This window comes from Megalops cyprinoides, chromosome 7, assembly GCF_013368585.1.
Source record: "Megalops cyprinoides isolate fMegCyp1 chromosome 7, fMegCyp1.pri, whole genome shotgun sequence".
NCBI lineage: Eukaryota > Metazoa > Chordata > Actinopteri > Elopiformes > Megalopidae > Megalops > Megalops cyprinoides.
The window spans coordinates 22,066,005-22,079,527 of NC_050589.1; the positions used below are offsets into that span (position 1 = coordinate 22,066,005).

The following is a 13,523-nucleotide window of genomic DNA, read 5'->3' on the forward strand; positions in this document are numbered from 1 at the left end:
CTTGAATCCATGGACGCTCTCCTCAACAAAAGCATATACCTTAAGTGAGGTTAGCGAAGCAAAAAAAGAGTAAGACCAGGGTTGACAGTTCTCACAAGAGCTGACTGAGGATCAGCCGACCCAGCCCAAATCTTACTACAGTCACTTGGCGTAAACGGTTGAAGCTGATCCAGAGTCAGTGCTTCATGCACTCCCGTACTTCAGGAGCAAGAATTTTCAGAGGCGTGAAGCATGTATGTAACATACCGTGTCTCGAAAAGAGAAATAAACTGCATAGCTACATTATTTATGTGCAATTTCAGTAGGAGATGCAAACATTTTACGGTTGATGCGACGTTAGCTACCAAGGGCATTCTTAAAGTTGTAGGCGACCACAAATTGCCGAACGTGTGTCAGGTTTACTTTAGCTTGCTAATAGCTACAAACTCTACACGTGCCTGAAACATTATGGTCTTACTAACTTTATGTATCAGCAAATGCACTCATCAAATGTACCTATCTACTGATGGTATTATAGTGTGCCTATTTGTTTTTGAACTCGCAGTGCGCTCAGGAAGTATTGCGTGTAGCTTGAATAACTTAAGCTAATAAGTTAGATTGCAGGGTAACCTAAACTCTGCATTTACAACAGTTTAATTGAACTTTACATAAAAGCGGAATCTGTTAAGAATACTGTTATTCTTGTTAACAGATTGCATGTGACATGTTTGAAAACATGCATGGTTCCTCCCCAAAGCACAGTTTAGCCTGTTAGTTTTAGTCCTAGGTAGCTACATTGCTGTATCTGAGAGTGAAAATCGTAGTCTAACGCCAAGATTATTGGCTCTGCATGACATTATTTTCTCGGCAGGCACCCAATGATTAAATTTCACGCATTCTGTAAATATCCGTTTACATGGATATTTCTGGTTCTACAGTAGTGTACGCCCCAAGGTCCCGTCTTTCAGTCACTGATTTCAGTTTAGTGGGTCAGCACCTGATGCTGGCTGCTCTGCTGCCTGCGTAGTTACCGTCTCCGCACTCCAGTAACGTACACTAAAAATGAACCCGTTGGTTTTATTACATTATGATAAAAAATAATTCCATGTCTGGAATCGTATGTTTTCTCTTAATATCCATACAGTGTGTGTATAGGGACGGTCACGTTACGTGTCAGTTAGTCGCCTTTTGCTGGAACATCATCATATAGGAAGTTTTAAATCTACCATCTCCACCTTTAATGACCGGAAAGATGCAATCGTAGCAGCCAGCTTTGACTATGTTGCTTATCCTTTTGTTGGATTGCACCACTTATTTTGCATGTTTCATCATCTGGTACGTTATCTGGCATTCTCCTTACACACTTATTCAAATATATCCTTCCATCGCTTGTGGCCACAAGCTTTCCCTTTTTCCTTGTGAGGCATACATTGAACACAATTCAGCCTCAGACTGATTTTCTTCTGGTTGTCATGGCCCAAACCATATGTCCATATTTGCACATTATGCAAGTGAAAAGCTAAATGGTTCACAGTCACCAAGGGGGAAGCTTTCTGTCCATTTAGACAGTGTGCCTCTGTGCCCTGATAAGTTTGAGTCACAAGTCACTAAACAATTGCTGAGGGACCACATGATTATTTTATCACAATGTTCCATTTCCTGTCAATAGCTCAGACATTGGTTAGAGTCATTAGACTGTTTCACTTGTCATTTTACTTGGGTTGATTTTTGAAAAAAACCAAACTGGCCATTTGTGCACAAAATCATTTGTGTTGATTGCACAACAACCTAGACAAGCATGCTCAGAGTAATTGCATGTGCCATTGAGTGTCTTGCACTGTGGAATTCTTGGATTTCAAGTGCATTATTTTCTCAAAATTAATATTTGCTTAGGCATCCAAAACATTGCCAGTGTAGCAGGTGGAATCAAAACTAGTTTTATTTAATTTATGGCTTTGTTGCTTCACTACACAGTGCCAAGAGACAATCAAAATCCTGTCAGGACCAGGCTTAGAAAAACACCCAACAAGGAAACTTTCTGTTGCATGGTTTGGGTTGCAACAGTAAAAAAAGAGGAAGAGCCTGTGTGATAGATGTGGATGTGTGTTTGCTGGAAACCTCATCTCAATACTGTCAAAGATTTTATCATTGAGATTCTACATAACTACTTCACATTCCCTTTTAAATCAATATTCACAGTACCATTAATGTTATTACTCATTAGCAACAATACCGGAAGATAATAGAGGTGAGTTTCTTTCCCTTCAGACCCCAATGAAAATGTTAAATAGTTCTAAAACTGTGTAGCTATATTTAATTAATTGACCTCCTGGGATCCCCTAAGAACAATGAAATGTGTGCAGACATTATTTAGGAAAAGATCTGAAATGGAAAGGAAACTGTACAGCAGTCCCCGTAGACATAGACTGCATAGACATCCCTTCTCTAGTTTTAATGAGCACAAATCACACTTCCCTGACAGGACTATTCCCTGCCCCCCTTTACACATGCACGTGCACACACACACAAAATCCTGATGATTTCAGCATACATTTGAAATATATCAGCATTTTGTAAATTTCTTAAGAAACTGCATTGGCTGAAATGCATGAAATGCACTTCAGTAGCCTTCAGCCCTTTATTTTTATTCACTGGGGTGACACCTCTTGATTAGCTGTTGGTTTCACGGCTTCTGTCACCATATTTCCTGGTTCTCTAACTACTCTAATGCAACTGACGGTAACTGAAGTTCTTTCACTGTTCTCCTCATATGTGCTTTGTGGGTTCCCTGGACTTCTGTAGGTAAGCTCATGCTAATCACTGTTCATGAAATATTGTCAAGTATAGAGAATTAACAAGGCTGCTTTGTATCACAGTTTGTGTTGGAATTTTATTGGAACCTGGTTATTACAACAACAAGCAGAAACAGTGGGAAAGTGAGCGGCTTTGACAAATTGTGGTTATATATCAGAAAAGGTAACGATAAACAGCCTGTTCTGTCCAACTGTGAGAATTCATTGTTTTTGGCAGAGAGTTTCCTCATTGTGCCACTCCCCAATAGCAGGACACTTGTTGCTTTTAATACTTCTGTGGGTCACTGAATGGCATTTTTATGGTAAATATGAATATAGAATAGCTCTTGGCTGCATATGGTTTAATCCTTGGGTATAACATATACACACTTTTTTCGTCTGTAATGGCTGTGTTTTGATTTATTCGATGCACATAAAATGTAGAAGCATAGAAGTACTTATTCGCCTGATAATCGTATGTTTGTTGCTCAAGACATCAGGAAACAACGTGGCGAGTGTGTACAGATGCTAATGTCCCGTCTGACGATGATAATAAGTTTGTGAACGCTACATGTTGGCAATGTTTGGGGGTATAAAGTTGCAATTCCAGTGAAAGTGTACAGTAGCAGAATTTAGGAAACAGTATGTACTTCAGAGGTAATTGTATGCAAAATCATTCTGATTTCAAGGATAAACAGATTTTTAAATACACCACTGTAGTTGTCTTGTCATTAAAAAAATCACATCAGGTTCCTTTTAAACTTGACGGAGTAACTTGTCAGAGTAAAAAAAAAAAAAAAAAAAAAACATTTTCTCATTTTACAATTTGTTCTTTTATTGGTAAAATTGAAAAGTGAAGGATTTTGTGCACCTCAATGAGTTTTTCTCAACTCAGTATGCATATGACTGTTACCCATTTAAGTTATAAATAATCAAACAGGAAAGATAGGCATGTACTGGTGATAAAACTTCTTCAGTTATAACCATCATGTGTGGCTCAAAAGATGTGAAAAAGCTTCCTCTATACAACAAGGGAGTTTAAGATTACTTCAAATAGTGACTGGACCATCCAGTTTTTGGGAAGGTATGCAAAGCAGAATTTTAACATCACACTTGTGTTCTCATGTGCAGGGGTCGTATACCATTGAGTCTGGTTTTGACATTCTGGTTAGCTTGAGAAATGATACTGTGGAGCAACAAGGAGCGGTTCTTCATTTCGTCCTTGCTGAAAAACCTTCAAAGTCATACACAAACAACTGCCTGGTGTCTGTTTTTTTAAGGGGCATCAGATCTGTCAGTTATCCTAAGCCTGCACTGCTGGCGATGTGTCGGCCGCCCGTGCTGACACTAAATATTGCGATCAGTTTTAACTAAGGCGCGTGTGCATGCTTTTTTTAGAAGTCTGAAAATGGAGATGTGGATGATGGTGTTTCATGAAATATTTTTTGACATGGGTGTTGTTGAATTTATCTTTTGCCCCACCCAGTGAGGTAGTTTGGAGTCAAGCAGAGGCCATCACCCCGCTCTGTAGGCATTTGATTCTAGAGAAGGGGGTCGTTACTGAAGAAAAGAGGTGTCAGACCACTCTACATAAAGTCAGACATTGGGGCGCTGCATGTTTGGCTAACTTCTTTAAGTCACACCCTTTTGCCATGACGTGTTGTGGTGAGACACTATGAATGCTTGTTTGCCACAGTGTCACATGACTTTGAGATATGATGTCTCTCCTTTGCTACTGTGGTGCCAGTGAATATTCAATTTTAAAAATGGGTTACAGAATATGCATGAGTGTAAAATATGAGCGGTGGAGGCTGTCAAGCAAATGCATAAATAATGACATAAAAATAGGGTAGGCAGGGCCATGGTAAGGTGATAGCGCGGACATGCATGCTAGTTCCAGCCTAGTCAGTTGGTGATTGACACCGGGACCAGCTATCTGGTCATGCCGTCTGTTGATCCCAGCTGTACCTGTTGGGTCACAGGTGTGACAGTGAGGTTCGGGCGGTCCCCCTGCACCAGAGGCTGGACTTGCTGGAGGCCTGCGCGGACCTCGTCAACTCCGAGTGGCAGCGCAGCCGCGGGGCCAGGATCCACGCCCTACAGAAATCCTGCCACGACTTCCCAGTGTGCCTGGTGCTGCTGCTGGGGTCCGGCGATGGGGAGCAGCTGCTGGGCCATGCCAGACTGTCCCGGGTCGTGGGCCACAGCGGGAGCCTGTTTGTGGAGTCGGTGGTGGTCACTAAGGCCCAGCGGGGGAAGGGGTACGGCCGCACCCTCATGGAGGCTGCAGAGTGCTACGCCAGGGCCAGGGGATTCCGGAGGCTGTGCCTAACCACACACGACAAGCAGCACTTCTACGCGCACCTGGGCTACGTGCTCTCCAAGCCTGTCCAGAACGCGGGGGCTATGACCAGTTTCGTGCCAATGGAGGTCCTTCAGAGGTTCTCAAGGCTGCCAGAGACAGAAGGCCCATCTGTATCTCTAAACAGTTTTGACCATCCGCCGTCCCAAGATAGCCTGACGCCCAACTCTGTGACCCACGTTCCTCATATGGCCTCTCCAGCTGTAGCCCCTCCCCCACCACCCCCGCCACCTCCTCCACCCCCTCCTCCCCCGCCTTCTCTACCACCACTTGCCTCTCTGCCCCCTCCTCCTCCCCCTCCTCTTCCTTCTTCCCTGCCCAACATTTCCTGTCCTCCTCCACCCCCATGTCCCCAGCATACCGGGTCACTGCCCCCAGCTCAGCTCCGAGAGCAGACTCTACTTGAGACACCATACAGGGATGCTAAGGGAGCACCAATCTTCTGGATGTACAAGGACATCTGAGTCTCTCTGCGAGTCAGCGACACACACTCAGGTCATATGACAAACATCACTGTGCCTTCCTTATACCTCAGTGACTCCTTTGACACACCAGACCAAAGTGAAAATGGCACTCATTAAGGAGAACCTCTTATGGTTTTGTTACTTTGACTTGACTGTTTAGGAGTAACTGAAAAAAATAGTGAAGCCAACATTTTAAATTTAGTACATCGTCATCAACTGAAACTGAATCTTTGTGTGCGTTCACAGCTTTCTAGAACCACAGAAAAATGCTCACAAAAGCTGATTCCTTGTCCAGAGGTTTTTTTAAAATGTATTTGCTCTTAAATTAAAATTGCCTTTATATCTTACAAGTGTCCTGTCTTAAATGCAAAACATTTGTAAAGGTTATATTTCAATTTAACATTAGTTGAGGAATCTCATATCAATTTGAAAATTGAGACATATAGTGTGTATAGTCTATATATATAGTCCCCTCATCTGTTTTTTAACCTGTGTTTCAAACCACGCCGCATCACTGCTTTGGGAAGAATATCTGAAGCTACCGTCAGCTGTGTCACTTTATGCAATAAGGTGAAATTGGTACCATGATGATGTATGTGTCAAGTATACCTGTTTATGAGGTTTCCAGGGACATTTCCATCAAAACAAATGCCAATTGTGCTGCAGTCAAGTATTAATAAACTACTCCTACAGAATATAGAATACCAAAATGTTATTAGACTACAAAAAGTCCAAAAACATTTTACAATTTTACAAAAAATGTTATGTAAATGTAAAGTCTGAGTGTCCTCAGTGTGCTTGAATGAGTTTTTGGTGGAGGTGGATGTAATATCCTATACTTGGGGTTTTAAGATGTGAAGATTGAGATGTGCTCCTTCCAAGAAAAAAACCAAAGAGTGTGTTGGTGTGTATTTCTGTGTGTTTTACAGGGAAGACAGTGGAGTACACTTATCGTGCTGTGGTCCTGCATCAGGGTGCAGCCATGCAGTTGGGGAGCTTCCCTTTTGCATTCCTCATTCTTATCTTGCTGGGCCCCACTGGTGCCATGGTCCAAGCTGTTCCCTGGAGACACCCAGAAGGACTTGCTCCAAATGCAGGGCCCCTGCTGGAAGGCAGGCCATTCATTTTGGTCTGGAACATGCCAACAGCTCGCTGTCAGAAGAGATACGGGATCCACCTTAACCTGAAAGCTTTCGACATCATTGAGAACCAGCACAAGAGATTCCAGGGCCAGAACATGACCATATTCTACCATAACAAGTTGGGGCTGTACCCGTATCTCTCTGTTGGAGACATAGAGGTCAATGGCGGGCTTCCCCAGAAAGGTAACCTGGAAGCTCATCTTGCCATGGCTGGGTCTCAGATTGAGGATCTGCTTAGACCCAGCTTCCAAGGGTTGGCTGTGATTGACTGGGAAGAGTGGCGCCCCCTTTGGGTGCAGAACTTTGGTGTGAAGCGGAAGTATCGAAAGCTGTCTAAAGCCCTGGTGAAAGAGGAACACCCAGAGCTTTCCAATGAGGAGGTGACTTCCCTGGCCCGCAAGGAGTTTGAAGGTGGTGCGAAGGAGTTCATGTCTGGCACCCTTAAGCTGGGTGTCAGCTTGCGACCTGCTGGAAAATGGGGCTTCTATGGGCTTCCGAGTTGCTTCAACGTGCACAAGCACGACCACAAGTACACCGGGCACTGCCACCCCAAAACCGTGGGGAGGAACGACCGCCTGGGATGGCTGTGGGAGCAGTCCACCACCCTCTACCCCAGCATCTACCTGCCGTACTGGCTGGCTGGATCCAATGATGCTGCCCTCATGGTCCGTTACAGGGTTCTGGAGGCTCTGAGGGTGGCGTCAAAGTACACGTCTACCACAGTTCCTACTCCTGTCCTGCCCTATGCAAGGGTGGCTTTTGCACATACGCTCCACTTTCTCAACAAGGTACAGTATCTGCACAGGTGGCTTCAGGCTCAGAATGTGCTTTCTTTGTAGAGTCATATTGGTAAGGTAGAAATAACCACAGTAACATACCTCTCAGGGAAGTCACATTGGAGGGATGTATGTGAAAAATACCCACAAAACAGACCAAAATATGTTTATCAGTGTAGAAAGTTATCAAGTGTTATAAATTTAGAATGAAGTAGGAGATGGTACATAATTTACTACAATTATATACAAAGTTATTTCTCTTTCTATTAAATGACATCACTCATTACACTTTCTCAAGTTTCTCAAGTTGAAAACTGTAAACATCCAGTGGACCTCAGTCTTCCATGATCTCTTGCACTTTGACAGTGTCACATGAGTGTGCTAGGCCTGTATGAGGAAACAGGGCCCATGTGAATCCTCAAGGCCTCCATAGTATTCCAGCCAGTGTGCATCACTGTGGAGAAGGGGGCTATAGTGGCCTCAGTCAGATCCAGGAGGGGGTGGTTAGGGCCAATGCCAGGAACCGCGGCTTCTCACCCCCTCCGCCTCCCCCTCTCCTGCTGATCCTACCCTGAGTGTCCTGTGCTGTCCTGTCCTCTGACTCTTATATTTTAAACTCTGCATCATCTCTGGAGCTTTGTGTGAAGCCAGGAATAGTGTGTAGGGCTTTGTGATGAAAATCCACACCTCATCATGGCTTACTGTGTAGTATTTTTTCTTTTTGAAATTCAGTATGGATGCACGTACCCTGATCTGCTTATCTTACACTCTCTGATATTGAGGGCGATGCCCATTTTGTTATTCCAAAACCAAACACAGTCAGTGTAAAACATAGCAAATGTCATCCTTCCATTAGGTCCTTCCACAGCCATATATACTGTATATATACTTTCACATGAGCTTACCTAGTCAACAGAGCATAATCCAGAGTGATTATGCTTTTCAACAAGTATATAATGAGGCAATGTTCAGTAGTCACCATCTGTTTGTTTTTGTGTGTCCATGAGTGTGTGGAAACATGAATTTGTGAAATGTGACAAAGTGTATGCCTTTCACTGTGAGCAACTGGGAATATTTGAATGTGAGTGAATGACAATACTAAACCTGTTTAGTTTGGAACTGTGTTTAACTGTGGCTACTTGTAGCTGTAGCTGCAGCTGTGTTATTGTGACTGTGTCAGACTAACTATATACTTTTGTAGCAGCAGTGTATGACTGCAACCATGTGCTGTTCTGCTATTATGAAACTGTAACTGCCTGTAACCGAAATTGTATGAAAGCAATGGTGGAAGTTACTTTTGTGTAACTGTATGCAATTAACCACGATATTATGTAGAAATACTGTAAATATGTGAGTAATTTTGCAAAAGTAATTATGTAGATGTACCCTGTTAACATGCTGTCATGGGGCTTGCAGACAGACCTGGAGCGCACTCTGGGGGAGAGTGCAGCGCTGGGAGCTGCTGGAGTGGTGCTGTGGGGAGAGCTGAGTTTTTCCAAATCCAAGGTAGGTGTGTCGGTAGGTGTGTCCTGTGTGCAAACCTTTGTGTGCGGTTATGTTATGTTTATGTACCCCTGTAAATAACTGACTGCATATAGCCAATCCAAGTATGCTTGCTTGTGCGTATTTCAGGTTATTACATGATTAAGTGTCGGTCTTTCTCTGTTGCTTTGTCTCAGTGTATTTGTCTTTGTTTACACTGGTTTGCTTATTTTTTCTGTACATATTGGTGCCTGAGTGTTCATGGAATATGGATCACTGTAAATTTTCTTCATTCATGCACATGACACAAAGAAACTGCAAGTCTACAGGGTTCTAGAGAAGGGCATGGTGAAAATGGCAAGAGCAGCAAAGGTGTTCTGTCTCTGTGCAGCTTCAGTGCAAGATCCTGCAGGAGTACGTAAGCTCAGTCCTGGGCCCCTACGTGATGACCCTGCGGAGAGCGACACAGCAATGCAGCCTGAGGCTGTGTGGTGGGAACGGGCGCTGCATCCGGCGGGACCCCCACTCTGGACACATGATGCACACGCCCTATAACTCCACCCCCGACTCCTCCCAGCTCCGCCCCGCCTTTCGCTGTTCGTGCTATCAGGGCTGGAGTGGTGAGCTTTGCCAGGATAGGATACCTTTTAGGGAATGCAATTCCTTTGGAAGGTGTTGAGAAAATACACTTAAAATGTTCTTTGCAATATATTTGGACATAGTAGAAATTACATTGGCAAAGGTGGAATCTTGCCGGGGGGGTTAGGATACATTTCTGAATGTTGGAACTACATCTACAATGGAGTTACTTACAGGAGTGGAATTCACTTACTACTTAAAAAGTAGTTTCCTCTACTCATTGTGTCTGTGAATCCAAGAAAAACCAATGCCATTTTCTATCTTTTTTATTTGTGCAAAACTATCCATTGATTATTAAAACTATATCACAACATATAATGGCCCTACTGTTAAGGTACATCTTAAGATAAAGATTAAAAAATGATTCAATAACATTTTACGTCACAATCTTGTTAATCACAACCAAAGGTCTTCTGAATATATGCTTTGAATGAAATAATCCAAATAAAGGATGCAAAGGAGGATGTTGTGTTGAAGCAGTGGTGAGTATGTCAGTGTCTGTGCAAACAGTCCCAGTCTTTAGACCCCTGGCAGGGCTTCCGGAGAGTTCTGTCGGAGACCCGTGTCTGATACTCCCCCTTAGTCTCCCTTGCTCCCCCGGATGATGGTCAGGTTTTTGCGCAAGTCCTGCAGCTCCTGAATGAGCAGAGAGATCTCCAGGTTGGCGGCTTCCTTGTCCCTCACCACCTGAGAGAGCAAATGTAGAGCGCTGCCCTGCTGGACTGGAGGAGGAACAAACAGATGTGACCACAGTCAGACGTAAAAAAAACACACACAAGTTTCACTACACTGGCTGCACTATACTTACGTTTAAATTAAGGCTGGATTGATGCTATCACTCTTGATCAGTGTTTGTGGTACGAACATGATTAATTTGTCAGAATGCTTAAAAATTAACTTATTAATGGAATTATTGTATTGGTTCTAAAACATATATAGATAATACCCTGGAATGCTAATCATCATAGAGAAAGTTTAACATGACATTTTCCTTTGCCATTGAATGCAGCTACAGAATAAGAGTAAAACATCAACTTATTTAACATGTCACTACCAGCTTAGGAGAACAGCTTGTAATACTTACTCACACTGTGCCTTTCTGATTTTTAGTGCTACTAGTTAAACAGAAAATGGAAAGCATGAACTGATAACTTGAGCAGCCTAGGGTGTTTCAGATTGCATGACAGTAAGTGTCCTTACCTAAGAAGTAGATGATGAGCAGAAGTGTCAGCAGCATCAGGGTGACTGCCACACACCCCCAGGAATACCGACACACTGTTGATGCGCAAAAACCACGAAGCTGTCTATACCAGCTTCTTCTCATGGAATACCCTGTCTGATAGACAACTGGCATGTCATGTATTTGAAGATTCCCATTGGTAGAGGGGGCCTGGGGGCGGGGCTGCCTGCTCCCTATAGACAAGAAAGGAAGATTTTTTTTAATGTCATAGGCCTTACACTAGAAGGCACATGTATACCTCATGATGAGATTCTGCATGTTTTTAGCATAAGTAGTGTATTTTCACTGCTAGTCACAAAAATATGTGCACACACTGTAATTCTTTGAATTTTGGCACCGTGTACAAGAACAGCATTGAAATAAATAACTGTTGCTATGAATACATCAAAGAATATACAGGCCTCACACATCACATTTAAATAAAAAGAGTTAACAGTTTTTTGAGGGTCCATAAAAATACCACAGTCATGGGAAGGGTAAATCCTCGTCCTTCATTGCGGTAACTGAATACACCCTCTCACCCCAGCTGTGCCATCCATTTCAGACCAGTGAGATCTTATTGTACCTTTAGGGGGCTGTTCCGTGTGGGTGCGATGCAGGTCATTAATTGACTCCACGGAATGTAGTTCAATTTCGGTCAGGTCCCGGTCACTGATCCGGATAAACACTGGTGCAGGGGAAGGCGAATTCTTTATCATAATTGCTGGATGAAGGGAAGGAGAGAGAGTGCCACCATTTTATACACACAACTTTTAATGCTTTTTCCACTTTATGCACCCCTGTTTTAGAATCACTAATTGCATACTAGGTTTATCACATTGCAACAACCTCTGTGCACAAGCAAGAGCGCTGAAGTGAGACAAATACGACCCTTTGATACATTTGCACGCAGCCAAAGGCTTTTTTTCACATTACAAGTCACACACCCACATTTGGTTGCTCATTGGAGGATGGATGCCACTAACATCATCCATGCAAATCAAAGGCATCTGGCAAATCTCAGGGTGCCAGAAAGTGTCAAGATGAGAAAACCCCAGCCTAGCTACCCACTGCTATTCCCAGCAGAATGAAGCTAATTTGTTGTTTGGTCATTGTCAGAATATGAGACAGCCGGTTTGAACCTGGGCTGTAGGGCTTCCGTTGCAGAGTAAAACCCCTGATATCAAAAATCAGGCATTGGTGTAGAAGGTCCTCCTCTCAAACTTATCAATAAGGAAGAACTGCTCAAAGACTTTCTAACACAATGACAGAGATCCCAGTCAGAAAGAGTGAACCAAGCCTGTGAAACTGTCACAACACTATGGGACAAATCACCAACAGCAGCGACACCAGGCTTATGAAAGAAGGAGCTTAAAGGGTAATCAATCAGATTTGATCAGCAACAAAAGCATTCAATGAGATGGAAGATTTTGCCATCTTTGTAGGAAGGGTGTGAAAAGTAGTGATTACAAATGTACTTGCAAGGAATTTCAAAACAAACCCAGTTTCCTCTTTGATGGGAAGTCATGGAAATTAGCCACATTGACAGCAACAATTAAAACATACCAGTCAGTATGAGTCAGTGTCCTCTGGAGTTTAACCAACTTAGCAAATCTTTTTCCAAGATTGGGAGGGGTTGTACTTCAGTGGTGTATAAATCCTGGGTCCCAACCAAAATTTGCCTCTTGATAAGGAGCATTTGACAACTCTTGATAAGGTTACATTTGACTTTGACGTATGCTGGTTAAGGACTAAATCATCTGGTTCAAGTAACTGATTTGATCTAAGATCAGTTCTAAACAGGGTCTTTCAAATCTATAATTGAACATCTACAGGAAGTAAACATTTAGTCACCTGCCTGTTTTTTTAATCTTACCTTTTAATAATTAAACAAAATCTCCAAAATAAAGTGTTATTGTGTGGTAGGGGAAATTATTCACCAGGACATGTTACTTTTCCAGGGACTTACATCCCTGACAATTACTATAAAGGGAAAACAAAAAAACACATATGTGATGGAAAATAATCAAGCAAACAAGCAAAATACAATATGGGATTTTTTTTTCCAGTCATTGAATTTAGCACTCCAGTTATCTCTTCCAGGCATCCCACAGAATCTGACTCTTGACTGGTTTGGTCTCAAGGCTTTCCAATATCCACCACCAAGAGGTATACATTGTCTTCATAGTTTGGAACCAAGGCTCAAAAACATTTTATATTGTTTCAGCAAGTTTGCATAGGGGTTTAGAGAGATGAATCAATCTGCCAACAAGGACCACCCCTCCCCACTCAGTCACCTCCACTATGTCTGACCTCCTGATCTTACCTTTGTAGTATGCCTGGGGTCCACTGTCTCATCAAGGAAAAACAGGAAAAGAGTGTGTGTAGTAAAGTAGAGTCCTGGAGATTAGCCAACGGGAGCTGGAATTTGTGCACCTGAGAAGAGACACATATCAGACTAAAAGGCAAAGGTTCAGTAACTCAAAAAACATTTGGTAAAACTCAAATTGGTATTCTCTCATGTTGTCACAATCATCACACAACAACAACTCTAACCCCACTGTTCCACCCCACCAAAGTCAGCCCCACCAGAGGCCAGAAGCCCTCTCCTAAAATAGAGAATGGCATGAGGAGGTTATTTATAGTAGGCAGGCTAAAGGATGATTCA

At 42.9% G+C, this 13,523-nt stretch overlaps 3 protein-coding genes across 3 annotated transcripts; 2 read left to right on the forward strand and 1 right to left on the reverse strand.

The window, feature by feature from the left end:
- The first annotated feature begins 176 nt into the window (after positions 1–176).
- On the forward strand, positions 177–5,848 carry LOC118781254 (N-alpha-acetyltransferase 80). Its single transcript, XM_036534201.1, has 2 exons — positions 177–233; positions 4,754–5,848. Coding segments are annotated over exons 1-2 (846 nt in total). The 5' UTR covers positions 177–231; the 3' UTR covers positions 5,598–5,848.
- Positions 5,849–6,642: 794 nt separating this feature from the next.
- hyal3 (hyaluronidase 3) lies at positions 6,643–9,676 on the forward strand. Its single transcript, XM_036532821.1, has 3 exons — positions 6,643–7,527; positions 8,932–9,021; positions 9,389–9,676. Exons 1-3 carry the CDS (start codon positions 6,643–6,645, stop codon positions 9,674–9,676), a joined length of 1,263 nt encoding a protein of 420 aa, XP_036388714.1.
- Positions 9,677–10,045: 369 nt separating this feature from the next.
- On the reverse strand, positions 10,046–13,400 carry si:dkey-20d21.12 (uncharacterized protein LOC556245 homolog). The gene is made up of 4 exons (XM_036532451.1): positions 13,182–13,400; positions 11,442–11,579; positions 10,837–11,049; positions 10,046–10,358 (listed from the first exon to the last, which is right to left on the reverse strand). The coding sequence occupies exons 2-4, from the start codon at positions 11,572–11,574 to the stop codon at positions 10,216–10,218; spliced, it is 489 nt and encodes a 162-aa protein (XP_036388344.1). The 5' UTR covers positions 11,575–11,579; positions 13,182–13,400; the 3' UTR covers positions 10,046–10,215.
- Between the last annotated feature and the right edge of the window lie 123 nt (positions 13,401–13,523).